The sequence below is a fragment of the Artibeus jamaicensis genome, unplaced genomic scaffold (genome assembly GCF_021234435.1).
Source record: "Artibeus jamaicensis isolate MK-2021 breed Jamaican fruit bat unplaced genomic scaffold, CSHL_Jam_final contig_64, whole genome shotgun sequence".
Classification (NCBI taxonomy): domain Eukaryota; kingdom Metazoa; phylum Chordata; class Mammalia; order Chiroptera; family Phyllostomidae; genus Artibeus; species Artibeus jamaicensis.
The window spans coordinates 1,082,541-1,098,087 of record NW_026521911.1 but is presented as its reverse complement, the minus strand read 5'-3'; the positions used below and the strand labels follow the sequence as shown (position 1 = coordinate 1,098,087).

The 15,547-nt window shown below is 51.0% G+C and overlaps 3 protein-coding genes across 5 annotated transcripts in view; 2 read left to right on the top strand and 1 right to left on the bottom strand.

The window, feature by feature from the left end:
- ANAPC15 (anaphase promoting complex subunit 15) overlaps positions 1-3,370 on the top strand; it is a 95,072-nt gene extending 91,702 nt beyond the window's left edge. The window contains exons 5-8 of one of the 3 annotated variants that reach the window (XM_037135747.2): positions 927-1,056; positions 2,432-2,491; positions 2,738-2,875; positions 3,023-3,370. In XM_037135747.2, coding sequence (XP_036991642.1) covers positions 927-1,056; positions 2,432-2,491; positions 2,738-2,875; positions 3,023-3,082 — 388 coding nt within the window. In that variant the 3' untranslated portion in view covers positions 3,083-3,370. The remainder of the gene's footprint in view (positions 1-926; positions 1,057-2,431; positions 2,492-2,737; positions 2,876-3,022) is intronic. The other 2 variants (XM_037135748.2, XM_037135749.2) reach the window with 2 other exon arrangements.
- Positions 3,371-4,021: 651 nt separating this feature from the next.
- Positions 4,022-6,394, bottom strand: TOMT (transmembrane O-methyltransferase). Its single transcript, XM_053670859.1, has 3 exons — positions 6,121-6,394; positions 4,827-5,023; positions 4,022-4,342 (listed from the first exon to the last, which is right to left on the bottom strand). The coding sequence occupies exons 1-3, from the start codon at positions 6,377-6,379 to the stop codon at positions 4,022-4,024; spliced, it is 777 nt and encodes a 258-aa protein (XP_053526834.1). The 5' UTR covers positions 6,380-6,394.
- A 2,875-nt stretch (positions 6,395-9,269) lies between these two features.
- LAMTOR1 (late endosomal/lysosomal adaptor, MAPK and MTOR activator 1) lies at positions 9,270-15,164 on the top strand. The gene is made up of 5 exons (XM_037135750.2): positions 9,270-9,410; positions 13,212-13,357; positions 13,614-13,691; positions 14,043-14,169; positions 14,520-15,164. Exons 1-5 carry the CDS (start codon positions 9,369-9,371, stop codon positions 14,610-14,612), a joined length of 486 nt encoding a protein of 161 aa, XP_036991645.1. The 5' UTR covers positions 9,270-9,368; the 3' UTR covers positions 14,613-15,164.
- The last annotated feature ends 383 nt before the right edge of the window (positions 15,165-15,547 follow it).

The following is a 15,547-nucleotide window of genomic DNA, read 5'->3' as shown; positions in this document are numbered from 1 at the left end:
GGGAAGCTGAGGTCCATGGAAGGGCAGGCTGTCCTCGGATCAGTCATATAAATTCGGGCAGAGCAGAACTAGACCTAGATCGTTTTCTCCTGCTCATCGCTAGTACCAGGATACCATCGCTAGTATCTCTTCCAGCCAGAGTTCTATGCCGCAACTCACTGTGTGACCCAGAGCGCAGGCGTTGTTAGTCTCTGGGCCTCAGTTTTCCTGGAGCGGAAATGTTTTAATTCATATTACCTGGGACCTTCATGGTCAACTCCCTCAACTGCTTAATCCGAGCTGAATCTGAATTTACTTGTTCTCTCACATGTTAGTTCACCCATTCAACCTTCCAACTGCTTATACATTTAAATGTCTTTAGAATGTCTTACTGAACCATACTTGCATGCCTGCCCCACCCCGCAACTTTGGCTGTGGTTTATGAGAGAGGTGGGCAGTTAGTGTCCTAAATTTCTGACACTGGGTGAATAATGTATGGACCATCACAGAGACACAAAAAGTAGGTCTTACAGTTTCAGTAGGGCCCTGCTACTTTTAATTTTGTAATGCTAGTGTGCATTTTGGATTCCTGTCTCTATATTTGGCTTCTATTCTCTTTCCTCCTTGAACAGCTTACAGTTTTACTTTACCATAAATAAATTACCTTACTTAATGATCAGAATAACTGTGAGGATGGTATAATTTTTATTATCCCCACTTTACAGATGAGGAAACTGAGGTTCAGAGAGGTTAAGTGACTTGGCCAAGGTCAAACAGCTAGTAAGTAGTGGAGCCAGGACTGAAACCTAGGTTTGTCTGATCCCTACAGGGAAGAACTGCTTCCCTGCTTCCTTCCACTCCACCCCACCCCAGATTAAACTGTAACCAAAACCAAAACCAAAACCAAGTACATCTGAGAGCTGGATTCATCTGACCTTTTCTCTCAGTCTAGGAGCCATGTCCACCTTGTTTCCCTCACTCTTTCCCCGTGTGACTGAGACTCTGTGGTTTAATCTGGATCGACCTTGTGTGGAAGAGACAGAGCTACAGCAGCAAGAACAGCAGCATCAGGCCTGGGTGAGTGAGGACCCAGTACAGTGGTGGAGCTCAGTCAGGGATCCCCCTTTCATTGGCCATGACCCAGTCTTGAGACCTGCCCTGGAGGAGCTTTTTGCTTTGAACTGAGAATAATCAGGCTGGGGTTGGGTGGGATTTGAGGGAAGAAGGGAGCTAGGTTCCCTCATCTTTGTGTTACCTTAATTTGCTGGGGGACCATAGTACCACTGGGCCAGATTGGAGTTCAGGCTCTTTTCTGTTGGGAACCACCTGGCCTGATTTCAGAAGCTGTAAACCGCCCCCCCCCCCCATGGCTAAGGCTGAGTGAGAGACCTTGGGACCCTAAGCCACTAAGGAGACAAAGCTTATCCCCCTGGCTGGAGCACCACCTCTCTCCACTTTACTTCATCCTACCTGGTCCCCAATGTATGACCGGTTAGCCAGTGATGGGTAAGATTCTTCAAGGAAGGGACAACCTAAGACAGGCATGGTCATGAGGGGGCCCTCAGGGAAGGACTTGGGGGGCTATGGAGAAAGGGGGTGATGGACCCTTGCCCCTCAGCTTTCCCATAGCCTGAGTCCTCATTCTGTCTTCAAGAAGTCTTCTAATCTCTTGGCTGCCTTACTTCCCTTGCCTGACTTAAGCCTGAAACTATGTCACAGAGTGGTTTCCTGGGACACTCCGGCCTAAGAAAGAATGCATAAAATCTTGTGAAACCTGTTTGCTAATACCCTCAATTTAAATGATAAGGGTCTAAGCATGAAATGAGTTTGTTTCCCCCAAGTTTTATGGTCCTTTAACTATTTGACCTTGACTCAAAATAGGCCCTCAGAGTTCGTTGAATGTTATCTATGTGATCATTATTGCCTGACAATGGTTGATGAGCTTTCCATATACGCACTGTATTCCTGTGCAAATTAAGCAATAAAATCCTGTCAGGGCAAAAGTCAGGGCACTTTCCCCTTGAGAGAGGGCCGTGCCATCCCTTTTCTTCCACAGGACTTGGTAGTCCGTGTGAATTTGTCTCATCTCAGTCATAACGCCTCAGACACTGTGGGCCAGAGTCCACGTCACTTTTCCCTAAAGCATAGGAAATAATATTTTTGACTATTTATTGAAGATTTAGCAGATGCCGTGTTCTAGGCTGATAGTTTCTCACTTTACTCTCACCGTAATCTTATGAGGAAACCAAGGCCTAGAGAGTATATGTAATTGCATCAAGTTCATAAGTAAGTGGCAGATGCCAGGAAAGAAAGGGATCAGATCTTCCTGAGAACTGGAAGGAAGCTTCTCCTTCACACTTGGGAGTCTTCTTGGGGGGCAGTGTGGTCCAGTCTTATGCCCGTGACCTTCCCTCTTGGTCCCTGCCCTGTTTTTCTTCCCTTTTGGCCACAGCTCCAGAGCATTGCAGAGAAAGACAACAACCTGGTTCCTATTGGCAAGCCAGCTTCAGAGGTGAGTGGGCCCCAGATGGACTCAGGCTCTGCTCTAATTCCAAAGGTCCTTCTTTTGAGTCCAGAGTCAGAAACTAGAAGGAGTGGGCATTGGGTCTACTTAGAACTAAGGTCCTGCAAACCATGCATCAGCCTGTGGTCTTAAGCAGGGCAGGCTTAGGGAGTGGGGGTCCTTTGTTGGTTCTAGAGAGGCTCCAAGTGGGCCAGCCCTTGAACTGGTCCAACAGACTCTCCCCTGCCTCACCAGCACTATGATGATGAGGAAGAGGAAGATGAAGATGATGATGAGGATAGTGAAGAGGACTCAGAGGATGATGAGGACATGCAGGACATGGACGAGATGAATGACTACAATGAGTCGCCTGATGATGGAGAGGTCAATGAGGTAGGCAGAGGTGTGGGGAAGGCCTCTGCTCCTGGGTCCCTGCCCTAATTGGTGGCCAAGGGGTATAGAAACCTTGGATCCAGTCAGGAGCAGGATCTGGTACTGGGGCTGGCTGGGTGGCTGAGGCCCCTCCCCACCTACACCCAGCCTCCTCTCCAGGTGGACATGGAAGGCAACGAACAGGATCAGGACCAGTGGATGATCTAAGTAGACAAGGCATGGTGGTCTCAGGGAGATTCCAGGCCAATGCAACCTACCTGTAACCCCTGCAGAACCAGCTGATCACCCCAGTGCCTGAAAGCTTACCCTCAGGCACCTCCTCAGCTGCTGCAAGGACCTGGTCTCCTTGGTCCCTCCCAGGCCATCAGCCTGCCCTTGAATCCCAGGAGCCTGAGCCCACCCCACCTTTCTGGCCAGTACCTCACCTTTTGGTTGCCAGGTGTAGTCTCTTTCTAACTCTCTTTAATAAAGACACAGGACTGATTTTTCCCCCCATGTCTATTCCCTATTTGTTGGTGGGGCCCAGAGGAATCTGCATCTTCTCTTGAGCTTTAGGGAGAGGGCATTCAGAGGACTTCAGGCAAACCTACCTGGCCACATGGGCCAGGGCTAAGGAAGGCCAGGAGGAAGACCTGGGCCCAGGCTGCATTGCCCTCTCCTCTGGTCCCACTTGCACCATTGCATCAGTCATTCCTACAGGGCCATTACCTCAGAGTTCACTGTTTCTTTTAATCCTGTCCACAATGGCATGGGCTCGGGAGGGCAGGCTTTCTGAGGCCCAGAGCTGGGGAGCCCCTGGAGCTCTTCCAGCCAGCTTCCTTGGTGTTAAGAGAGCAGATTAAGTCTTAGAGCAGGGCAGGGACTCCCCTGAAGTCACCCAGCAAATCAGTGACAAAGCTGGGATTGGAGCTCAGGCCTTTTGCCTGTTGGTTCATGGCTTTCTCTGGAAGGAGGGAAAGCAATGGGACCAAGCAGCCTGACAGACCTTGATGCCTCAGGTGAGTGGGGCAGAGGTAGGAGGAGAGCCTCCCCAACCCAGAGCTCAGCACTTGTCAGGCCACAAGCAGGGAGGGGAAGGAATATTCTGAGGTCCTTGCTTGGGTGGGGATAAGGTGGGGCAGCAGTAAGTACTCCTGGGCCTGGACCTCAGCCAGGCCCTGCGTAGGTGAGCTGGGCTATGCCGTCCTTGATGGCAGGGAAGTCCGGGAGGCCAGTATGGTGGAGGCGGCAGCGGTAGCGGCCACAGCTCTTGGCATATTGCAGGAAGCGGGGTGCACCAGGGAAGAGCACGTGGTCAGCCAACACAGTGGCACCAGCTGGCATCAGAGCATGAGCTTCCAGCAGCTGCAGATCCCGCAGGTAGCATCGGGGCCGGTGTGCCAGAAGCACCAAATCTGCCCGACTCAGCTGGTACTGGGTTCGTAGGCGTGGGATCACCTCCTCTGAGCTACCCACGATGAGCTCTACCTGTGGGGGTGGGAGGAGCTGGAGGTGAGGGTGGACAACTTGTCCCACATCAGACCCCACCAGGATCTAGTTTAGTTTATGCCAGGCCCTGGTCTAGATCCTGACCAGTGTTCTCACATTACTTCTGGCTTCAGAACCCAAGAAGTCAGGATCTGTATTGTGATTTCTATTCTACCAATGAAGAAGTTGAGATTCAGAGGATAAGTGCTTTGCTCAAGGTCTCATAGCTAATGAGAAACACACTAAGGTTTGTACCCAGATTTTCTGGGCTCCAGAGATTTTCTTCTTAACTGCTTCTTTGTCATTCAGCAGCAAATACATATAAATGACTTGGAAGAGGAGGACAGGAATTTTATATAATCTCCAGGACGACAGTTTCCTAAGTGGAGCTGCTTCCTTATCTTAGGAGGGACTCCCCCACAGGGGAGGCCTGGCCAGAGCAAGGCCAAGGGAAGAGACCAGGGTTGGGGAGGTGGGGGCTGACCGTGCGCTCGTCGAAGCCAGCCAGGCGAATGAGTTTTTCCGCCACCACTGCTGTACGTGGGTCCTGCTCTATAGTGAGAAGGCGACTCCCAGCAGGCAGGGCACGGGCAATCAGCAGTGTGGAGTATGCACAGTAGGTGCCCAGCTCCAGCACACAAGCAGGGGCCTTCTCTTCCACCAGCCGCATCAGGATCTGACCTATCAGGGGAGATGGCCATTTCAGCAGACATGGGAGATGGATGGAAAGCCACAGAAAGAAATCTCAAGTGCCCACCTGCCTCACTGCAGCTCCCAGCCAGCTAGGATCTTATCTCTCTTGAAGTATATATAGCCCCAGCTGTCCCACTGGCCTCCCTGCTTCTCCAGGCTTTCCTCCTTCAGTCTAGTCTTCATACCAGCCACTAGGAATCTTCCTGAGAAACAAATGTGACACTATCACTTCCTGGTTCCTTGATCCTAAGGCCTTTGGGATTGAATTTAGAATCCTCAGCCTGACATTCAGGATCTCCTTGGAACTGATCCTATCCTACCTTTCCAGTTTCAGCCCTCAATCCTTCCTAACTTTAGCCTGTACCACAGCCATCTCAAACAACTGTGCCCAGGAGCAACCATTTTGATGAATTCCTTCCTGCCGCATTTGTGTATGTGATGGCTTTGCCTTTCCCCAACCCTATCCCCATCTGTCTGACCAACTCGAAAGCAGTCCTACTAGACTCAGTTCAACTGTTGCTTCCTCCAGGAAGGTCAAGGCAGAAACAACCCCAGGCTTCTGAGAGACCTTTGCCAGAACGTCCAGTTTCATTTCCCCTTATTTTGTTCATTAGATATCTTTTTAACCTTGGAATTGGACCAAATTCTTAAATAAGACTCTGAAAGCACTTGTGCTGGGAGCTGGGACTCAGACAAATCCAGGCAGATAGCTACCCTGAATAGGATGTAGGAGCTTCTGTGATGGGGGAGAAAAATACGACAGAGTTGAGTTATTTGTGGAGATGGTTATTCCCCTGTGTATTGCATCCCCTTTGAGGTCAGTATCTGTGGCTGATTCATCCATGTGGCTTCTACTTCCTTCTTTCCCAGCACCCAGCACATGCTTGGTACAAAAGAGCTGGCAATAAATGTTTGTTGGATGAATGAGTAACCTTGCCCACCCCCCTCATTTGTGGAGGAGAATAAAGAGACCCATAGTGGGTCAAGAACCTGCCCAATTCACCCATTAAAGCAGTGGCATATCCCAGCTCTTTCTTCATTATCTTGGGGATGCTTCCTGCAGCAGAATGCTAGGGAACACTGACCTTTGACAGGCCCCATGTGGCTCAGGTACTCGCAGTGGCTACTCCAGTGGTCCAGGGTGGTAAGGATGTGACCAGGGTCCCCGGGCAGGGCATGGGTGAGCACATAGCTGAAGGCCCGCTCCTCAATCCGCAGCTCTGACAGACAGTCTCGAAGGCTCCGCAGTAAGACGCTGCGCACCAGAAGTCGGAAATGGTGCCGGTACCGCACCAGCAATGTAACCACCAGTGGCAGGAAGGCTAGCGCGATGGCTGGAGACATGGTCCCTACCTGGGTCCTGGGATGGAGGGAGGCAGTGAGGAAAACCCACACCTGACATTTGCCTGACATTTGTTCAGCCCTTACCAGTAGTAATTATTGTCCCTATATTTTACAAACTGTGGTTCAGAAAGGCTGTCTTTTCTCCAGAGTCACACAGCAGGACTAGGATTTGAATCTGAATCGGTCTGATCCCAAGCCCATGTACTTTGAAGGACTCCATGCTAAATTCAAAACCCAATCCCAGACCACCTCTTCTCACTTCCGGCTCCTGGTCCCATCTTCACCTTGCTCCCTCCACCCGTTTCTCCTCATCTCTGTTGTCTCCAGTCTTTAGGACTCCTTTTACCAGTTCCCCTCTGCAATATCCTTCTCCAGCCCTACCCACTGCCTGCCTAGTCTCCTCTGACCCATTACCGTGTAGCAAAAGAGCACAGCTTTACAGTCAGAAACCCCTTCATTGTCATTGCTCTGCCTCAGTAAAAGGCAATCTAAGCACTCCATAGGGTGTTGGGATGAGATGTCCTTCTCACCCCAGGACTTTCTCTCTGTGTTTCCCTGGGGGTGAGAAGAGTCATTGATTCTATTTTTTTTCCAGTCCTATATCCCCTCCCCTGCATTCTTCTGTTCTCTTCTTTCTCAGAAGTCCCTTCACATGTGCGTACACACAATACACACTTTCTCCTCACTCAGCCCTCTTCTCCACAGCCTGGTATGAGGGATAAGTTTCCCACCTTGTCTCATTCCCTGGATCATCTGACCCTTATAAGGCTCGTGGTGGTAGTGGGAACTAAAATTGAAAGTAGGAATGTGTGAGTGTGTGTCAGTAGGTGAGTGATGGCAAGTTTGAACTGGTGTGCTTGGGAACCCACTCAAGGGCCCTGCTTACCTGGGTTGGAGGCTCCTGCTTGGGGAAGATCGGTGCATAGGACAGGAGGGGGGAGTCCTTGGAGAGTGGGTGGGGGGGAACTATGAGGCAGGCTGGACCTGCTCTCAATTATTGATGCTGAGGCTGCTGCTGTCACCTGAAACCTGCAGTTCAAGTTACTAACCCCAGGGACAAGCTGGAGCTGCCTCCTACCTTTCAGAAACCCTCAGAACTTATAAGAACTCCAGGGTCTTGATTTGAGTGGTAATAGAGTTACTGGGCTTGGTTCCCTTTCCTCCAACCCTTTGGATCAGCACAAAGGGTATGATGTAAGCTAAGATGATAGGGAGGTTATAATTTACTCGTTAGTTTCAAATTCAAGTTTTCTCTAAGTGTCCAGGCATGGGTCACAGAGAAGAGTCAAATCCTGTCACTGTGCCCCAGGAACTCCATGTTTTGTGGTGGTTGTTGAACTCCACGTTTGCTAGAAAAAAAATATCCCTGGCTGGTGTAGCTCAGTGAATTGACCGCAGGCCTGTGAAGCAAAGGGTTGCTGGTTCAATTCCCAGTCAGGGCACATGCCTGGGTTGCAGGCCAGGTCTCCGGTGGGGGACAGGTGAGAGGCAACCACACACTGATATTTCTCTCCCACTCTTTTTCCTTCCCATCCCCTCTCTCTAAAAATAAATAAAATATTTTTTAAAAATAGGTGCAGGAACAGAGAATACAATATATGATCGCCAGAACTGATGCTCCGTGAATACAGGGACTCTAGGTTGTTTTGTGAACCGCTACATATTCATGTAGAACAGTGTGTGGTATTACTGCAGATTCTCAGTAAATATTTGATTCAAAAATGAATAAATCAACACTGGATAGGGATAAAACATAGGAGATGTCCAGAGAATGGAATCAGAGAAGGCAATCAGGAGGATACTGTTGGATCTTGAGGACAGCAGACAGACCTGGTTGGGAGACAGTGCCAGGATACATGTACAAAGTCCAGGAGGTCAATCAGGAAACTGCAAATGACTGATGAGGCATTTCCACAACCCCTCCCGCCCACTCCCACCCTCTCTGGGCCTGGAATGGGAAGGAGGGAAGCATCTGCAAGATCTGTTTTTTTTTTAATGATTTTATTTACTTTTAGAGAAAGGGAAAGGAAGGAAGAAAGGGAGAGAAACATTGATGTGAGAAATGTGGATTGGTTGACTCTTCCTGTCCAACTTGGGACCTGGCCCTCCACCCAGGCATGTGCCCTGGCGACCTTTTGGTTTGCAGGCTGGCACTCAATCCACTGACCTACACCAGCCAGGGCAGCATCAGCAAGATTTTGAATGACAGACTTGGACTGTGTTCAGGGTCCAAGAGAAGACATGGGATGGTTTTAAGAAAAGAGCACCGACTGCGACCTTTGTGTGTTAAGATTCTAAGGCTGCCATAAAACGGCAGGATTGAAGAGAAATGCCCAAGGGTAAGGAGATCAGTAAGGTGGCAGCTATTTCCACAACCAGGATTAAGCTCCACTCAGTTTTGCCTTGTGAAGACATATTTCCTTCTTCCACTAAGTGTCAGATCCCTAATCCAGGTTGAGAACTACGATGCTTGTCACGACCCCTCTACCTCCCGTCTAGGTGCTGGGCAATAGGGGCCTAGGTGTATGCATCCCGTCCGCCCCTTGTGCGGCATTTAGCAAAGCATATCATGATGGCATTAGGTACGAGTCCCCTCACTGACCCACAAAGGTAGACCTGCAGCCCCACGACCTCATAAAATTGACCACACAAGAGCCTCTTTGACCCCCCAGGAGAGAACTAGGGCTCTGAGAACTAGGGCTCTGAGATTGAGAGGAGGCTGAAGTCATGTGATACGCCCCTCCCGTCCCTCCCCTCACAAGTCTCTCGGGTTGTGATGGAAGGTGCGCCTCCCCATTGGTTGGGGATGGTCACGCTGTGGGGGCGGAACCGGAAGCGAGTTTTCGGCGGCCAAGCGGCACTGAGAAGGTTTAGTCGTGGGGGCGGGTGGTTGTTTGCTGATTGCAGCCACGGGTCATGTGACCGGAAGGGCTCCTGACGGACGCCGTCCCTCCTCCGCGCGGCCTGAGCGCCCGGCCCGACCCCGGCCATGGGGTGCTGCTATAGCAGCGAGAACGAGGACTCGGACCAGGTGCGGCCGTGGCGGGCGGGGCTCGGGAATAAGGGCTGAGATCCTGGGGCGTAGGGCCCAGGAAAAAAACCTGCAGAAGAAGGGGGTGTCAGACAGCGGGGCTCACCGAGTACGGAGGCCTGGAGGGGACAGATTACAGAGGAGACGCCGGGCTAGTCTCTACTTATGTTAAAGCCCCAGTTCTTTCTGCACAGTCCCCGGCTTGGCGTGTGCAGGCAGTCATGTATCTCATTTTCTCCCATCCCTTTCACCTCCCCTTACCTTTACACTTACAGCCTCAAGCATTCTTAGCCTGGGTCCCGGGGAAGCACTCGCTTCCCACTTCCCTGTGCTTGTATTAGCGAGCTTTGTGAATCCATTGTAGAGGTGGAAAAGCTGAGGTTCAGAGTTAGTTTGTCCCGAGATGAATCAGGAATCTGTGTATTCAGTCAGATCCTGGGATTGGAGAAGGAAGCTCACTGCTGGTTTGGGGTCAGAGGGCCTCTGGAAGTTGGTAGCATTTGAGTTAGTGAGGATTTAATAGACTGAATGAGGACAGTGGCGCGTGTGGGAAATTATTTGGGAAGTAACAAATTGGATTTAGCTTCGGCTGGATTGGGTGGTGGGTGTAGGATGGGGAGCTGAGTTTGGCCCGCTCCAGTTCAGTTCCTGCCTGGGACTTGAGGGTTCCTCTAGCTAGAAGGGTTCTTGCCCTGGGAATTTGGCTGTAGATCAAATCCCTTTACAAGAAGAATTAGACTTGGGAAAGCTGTACAATTTTAAGTTCTCCCTCTTCCTCTTGGTGCATTCTCACTTCTTGCCACACTTTGATTCTGGTCCTTCCCACATGACCTCCTTTGAGGAGGGGGAACCTTTCCAAGGATCAAGTCTTAAACTGTTGGCCACTTACCTTTTTTGACTGCCTCTGTGCCTGGGTTCCACATTTCAACACACGCTAGACACAGAGACAGTAGAAAGGTTTCGGCAAGTAGCCTACAGTCTGGTGGGGTAGTCACAGAAGTGGACTTTATCAATGGTACTTGGGAGTAGGTTTTTCCCCAGTGGCTCACATGAACACATGGGTTAAGGACTGAGGCTTGGGAAAATGTCATTTGTATGAGGGGCTTGAGGGGGCCGAACACAATGAATACATGTTTCCTCTGTCTTATGTTAGGCATGTCTCATAGCCAACACTTTTCACTTCACCTCATCCTGTTAAAGAGACAGTATCTCTCTGCCTACTGGGAAATCTATGGCCACAGGAAGTTGTCCCTTAAAGCATAATATGGACTCTTGCTGGCAACAGGTCAAGAAAGGTTAATGCCTGCTTTATGAGAAAGGATCCCAGTCTCTAGCTGGAAGAGCTGGGCTTGTTGCTCTCCTCAGTCTCCTCCTTGCCCCTGATGGGCTCTCACATCTGTGTCTAAACCCCAAAGACTGTGATTGGTCAGTGCTAAGTGACTTGAAGCCTCATGTGACAAAAGTCTACTTACCTGGTCTATAAGCCGGGACCCTTCACTATCAAAACATCCCTTTTTGAGCTCTTGGGCAGGCCACTCTCATCACTGCCCCTTTATTATAGTAATAAAAAGAAATGTACGACATATTAGAGTTTTCAAAGCCCTTTTACAGTTATCTCATTTGACTCCTGCCAAACATCTATCATAGGGTACTGGTTATGTCTGTTTGAAGGCACAAGAACCAGGGCTGGGTAGCTCAGTTGGTTAGATCCTTGTCCGGACATACCAAGGTTGTGGGTTCATATAGGAGTCAACCAATGAATGTATAAATAAGTGGAACAACAAATCGATTGTTCTTTCATCTATCTCCTTCCCTTCCTCTCTCTAAAATCAATAAATATTTTAAAGTAAATAAACAAAAGCAAGGAAAAAGTTCCGAGAGCCTAAGTGTCTTAGCAAAAGTTACAAAACTAAGAAGTGCCATAGCCAAGGTACTTGATGCCAAGCCATATGCTGTAGCCATTGGGTCAGTCTGTCTCTTTAAGCTGTGCCCATGGGCCAGATGACTAGTAATGGGCAGGCAACATATGTGTCCATGCTAGGGTAGACTGTGAAACTCTTCACTCCTGGGTTGACATTGACTCAGGGACAAATGTTGGTGTGAAAAACCTCTCCTGTGCTCCACTCGCCCTTTGTGAGTGAGGTGACGGTATTTGTCCACTCTGATGGGAGCAATATGGCCCCGGGAGGCCAGATCTCAGGAACATAGGCTTGTTCTTGAAGAATCCCTGATGGAGAGAGACTGTGCTGTTCTGCAGGGAGATCTGTCTGAAGTGGGGCTGGGGAAAGGTGCACACAGAGGAAGCAAGCTCAGACTTCATTATGGAACCAGCTTTCCTTAGAGATAGTTTAATTTTTGGCAGGATTTTTGTCTTTCTAGCTCTTTAATACTCCGCCTGTGCTTTAGGGAGATGGGGTGTCTAGGACTGGGGAGATGATGAACAGAAACCCACAGCTTCTGTCTCATGTTGCTAGGACCTGGGGACACTTGGGCCACCTAGGACTGAGTAGAAAGAGTCATGTGACAAGACTGGGCCTGCCTAGGGTGGGGCAGGCAGGGCAGGAGGAAGTGGCCCTCTGCAGAGAGAGTGGTTTGAGTTGTGGTCAGGGAAGCTGGGAGCCTGCAGTGGGAAAGTCAGGGGTACAAACTGAGATACTGAGCACTGAGAGGTCTAGTGGTCTGGCACTAAGTGTCGGTGAGTCAGCATTAGTCAGGATGGGCGCCTTGTCCTTGACTTTGTCCTGGGCACCCTCGATCTTTATGGCTTGGATAGGTACCTAGCAGGTCTGCTTATCCACTTTGCAGCTGACACAAAGCCACCAGGGATTTTCGGCTGATGGGCTCAAGGCAGGGTTGTATCCAGAAAGATTAGAACCGGGGACTAAACCAGGACAAGGAGAAATACACAGAGAATTATACAGGACCAGGGAGACTTTGGCTCTAGGTCAGTTCTGGCTGTTGTGACATTAGCGTAGGCCAGTAGGAACAGGGCTACTGATATTAATGATGCCACTGATAGAGATTGTAGTGGCAACCTTTGTAGTTTTCTTCCCTTTGGCAAGGGAAGAAACAGCTCTATTGTTTAGTTCAAGTCAGGATATACCAGGTGCACCAAGTCTGCTTCTGGCAGTCCCACTCAGAGAGAGCATCAGAGGACAGGAGGATGAACGCCTGCAAGAGGAGAAGGGACCTGCCCTCAGTAGGGAAGCGCACTTGAACTGTGTGACGTAGAGGCTGGGACTGGGACTCCTGCCTTGAAATAATATGAGGAATGGGCATTGACAGGTTGGGCTTGCTTTCTCTTTGGGTCTAGGGCCTTGTCTGGCCTCGCAGGGCCTCTCTGTTCGGGAAACAAACCACCTTGCTGGGGAGGGCCTGGTTTGGGGAATCACGAGGGCCTTTCTTGGGCTCCTGGCTCGCATCAGTTTCCCCTCTAGAATGTTGTGTTACTTTCCACCTCTTCTGGCGTCCTGCCTCCAATATTCTGTCTCCGTTAGTTGCTGGACTATTTTCTGAAGCTCCAAGGCTGTGTCTGAATACCTGCTTTGTGCCTCTGTCCATTTTTCAGGGCCTCTGCAACTGCTTGGTTCCACTTTAATTCACCTTGGACCACCAACTGAGCTGAGCTCCCAAGGGCAAGCAGGAACTAAGTCTTATCTGACATATAGTTGGGCCCTGGGGTATGCCTAATAAAAATATTTCTGGTGTTTAAAGGTCAGAGTTGGGCTGAGAGGAGAGCCCAGAGAAGGCAGATTGGACTAGCGGCCCTGGGGCTCACCTCTCCCTGTTGGTCCCTCCCAGGACCGAGAGGAGCGGAAGCTGCTGCTGGACCCTAGCAGTACCCCCACCAAAGTTGTCAATGGAGCAGAGTCCAGCAACTACAGCCTGCCTTCTGCTCGCACAGATGAGCAGGCCCTGCTCTCCTCTATTCTTGCCAAGACAGCCAGGTGAGCATCACAGACCCAGGCCTGGGGCAGAGCTCTGTCTGGAGAGGGGCAGAGGGAGCCAACCCAGGACATGGGGGAAGGGACAGAGTCAATGGGAGAGATGCTTCTGGGCCCAGCCCTGCTCTAGCGGTTGGGGGGGGGGGGCGACACACACACTGGTGTCACATAGCCCTGGAATTTGCACCTGGCAGTGAGTTCTGTTCGTCCCCTTTGGAGGAAGTACCTGTCATGTCCTCTTTACCTCTTCTCCCCAAAGCAACATCATCGACGTGTCTGCTGCAGACTCCCAGGGCATGGAGCAGCATGAGTACATGGACCGGGCAAGGCAGTATAGGTGAGCACCTAGCCGCCTTGGCGCCCTCAGGCTACTTGGGCTCCTCCTCTCCCCTCCATCCCTGATCCAGCTTTGGCACCTGGGCCCCAGTCCAGCCTCTTCATTTGGGTGCAGCCTGGACTGACCACAGATCTCTCAGGTGCCTCGGTAGCTATTCGTGTCAGCCCTATTTGTTCTGTGACACTCGGAGGGGTAGGGGGCCAAGGGAGGTGGGTCTGGGGTGAATTTGTGGGGAGCTGAGGCCCCATCACCCTGCTTCTCTGGTTTGAGGGGAGCTTACAATGGGCTGGGCAGGGCAGGGCAGGGCAGATTGTGGCCTCGCTGCCCACGCCACCCCTCCCTCTCGGCCAGCAACCGCTTGGCTGTGCTGAGCAGCAGCCTGACCCATTGGAAGAAACTGCCGCCACTGCCATCTCTCACCAGCCAGCCCCACCAAGTGCTGGCCAGCGAGCCCATCCCCTTCTCCGACTTGCAGCAGGTGAGCCACCCCTCGCCCCGCTCGTGCCCACACACGCTGCCCAGGCTGTGGCAGAGGTTTACCCTTTCTGTCTCATAGGAGGTGGGGAAGTGGAGTTAGCTTGGTAGCTTGTGAGTCCTGCTCACTCCCACCTTCCTCTTTACATTTTATCTCCTCCCTCTCTCCTCCTCTCAACCTTTGTTCTCCCTCCCGGACTTTGTTCTTTTCCTTCTGTCTTTCCCATCCGTCCCTGCCTTTCTCTTTGGCCTCCTGTCCCCCTGCATTCCCCCCTCTCTGGCCATCTGATCCTTCTTCCCTGGTTTCCGGATCTCACCTGTCTTTCTGTTCCTCCTCCCCGGTCTCTGTCTCAGGTCTCCAGGATAGCTGCTTATGCCTACAGTGCACTTTCTCAGATCCGTGTGGATGCAAGAGAGGAGCTGGTTGTACAGTTTGGGATCCCGTGAAGACAGGGATCCTTGGACGGCTCTTCTTCTCCTCTTCACCCCGTCTTGTCTCCGCCCTGCCTCCCCTGGCCCCCAGCCTCACTGCGGCTTACACAGTACCCTAACCTGCTACTAATCACAGAGAAGATTGTTGAGGAGGAGGAGAGTGAGGCTAGAAGCCTCAGCGAGTGAGGATGGAGCAAGGGAGGGTAGAACCATTTGGGACTGGCCTTCAAAAGCCCTGGTCAGGGGTGGGGTGGGGAACAAAAGGACAGGGCCTGGTAGGTCTTCGCTGTCACTGGGAGGGGGTGGAGGTGACCCTGTGAGGGTGATCACTGGCAGGCCTGTGGAGGCCCTTTTCCTTGGCCTCACTCCTGTGCCCGTCCCTGGATTGGTGCTCACAGGCACCTCACCAGGGTTTGTGACCAGCGTCTGGACAAGTTTGAATTTGAATGAGTTAAGTTTGTATTTCTAATACCCTGGGTTTTTACAGTTTGGGGGTTTGGGTTTTTTTGTTTCTGTTTTGTTTATTTTGGTTTGTTTCCCTTGATAAAGGACATGTATTCATCTGTGTGCTGATTTCAGCTTTTCTGTCCTGCCCACCACCCTACTGCTTACTTTTGGCTACTGAAGTCTGTGAGCAGTGAGATGGATGAGGGGGAGGGGGGCTTTTTCTAGGAACACTAAGAGACATCCAGGAGATAAGGGGTCAGGGTTCCCAGGTCTTAGCTGAGACTCGGCCTGGGCTAACCTCAGATCGGATAGGCTGCTTGTCCTTTCTCCAGTGATGGGAACATGGAGGCAGCTGTCATTGTCGAGGAGGGCCCTGCCTCAGTCTCAGTGAAATTGCTAAAAAGCGCGGAAAGGGATTGGTGGTGGTGGTGCAGACAGACCAGGAGTACCTGATAGGGGGTCAGCAAGCCAATGTTTTCGAGCAGAAGATTCTTTTTATCAAC

Excerpts from the sequence above, each read along its gene's own strand:
- LAMTOR1 (XM_037135750.2), top strand. The coding sequence starts at position 9,369 with ATGGGGTGCTGCTATAGCAGCGAGAACGAGGACTCGGACCAG. Across the intron at positions 9,411-13,211 it reads AGAACGAGGACTCGGACCAG|GACCGAGAGGAGCGGAAGCT; the intron begins GTGCGGCCGTGG and ends GGTCCCTCCCAG. Across the intron at positions 13,692-14,042 it reads GACCGGGCAAGGCAGTATAG|CAACCGCTTGGCTGTGCTGA; the intron begins GTGAGCACCTAG and ends CCTCTCGGCCAG.
- TOMT (XM_053670859.1), bottom strand. The coding sequence starts at position 6,379 with ATGTCTCCAGCCATCGCGCTAGCCTTCCTGCCACTGGTGGTTACATTG. Across the intron at positions 5,024-6,120 it reads CCACATGGGGCCTGTCAAAG|GTCAGATCCTGATGCGGCTG; the intron begins GTCAGTGTTCCC and ends CTCCCCTGATAG. Across the intron at positions 4,343-4,826 it reads CTGGCTTCGACGAGCGCACG|GTAGAGCTCATCGTGGGTAG; the intron begins GTCAGCCCCCAC and ends CCACCCCCACAG.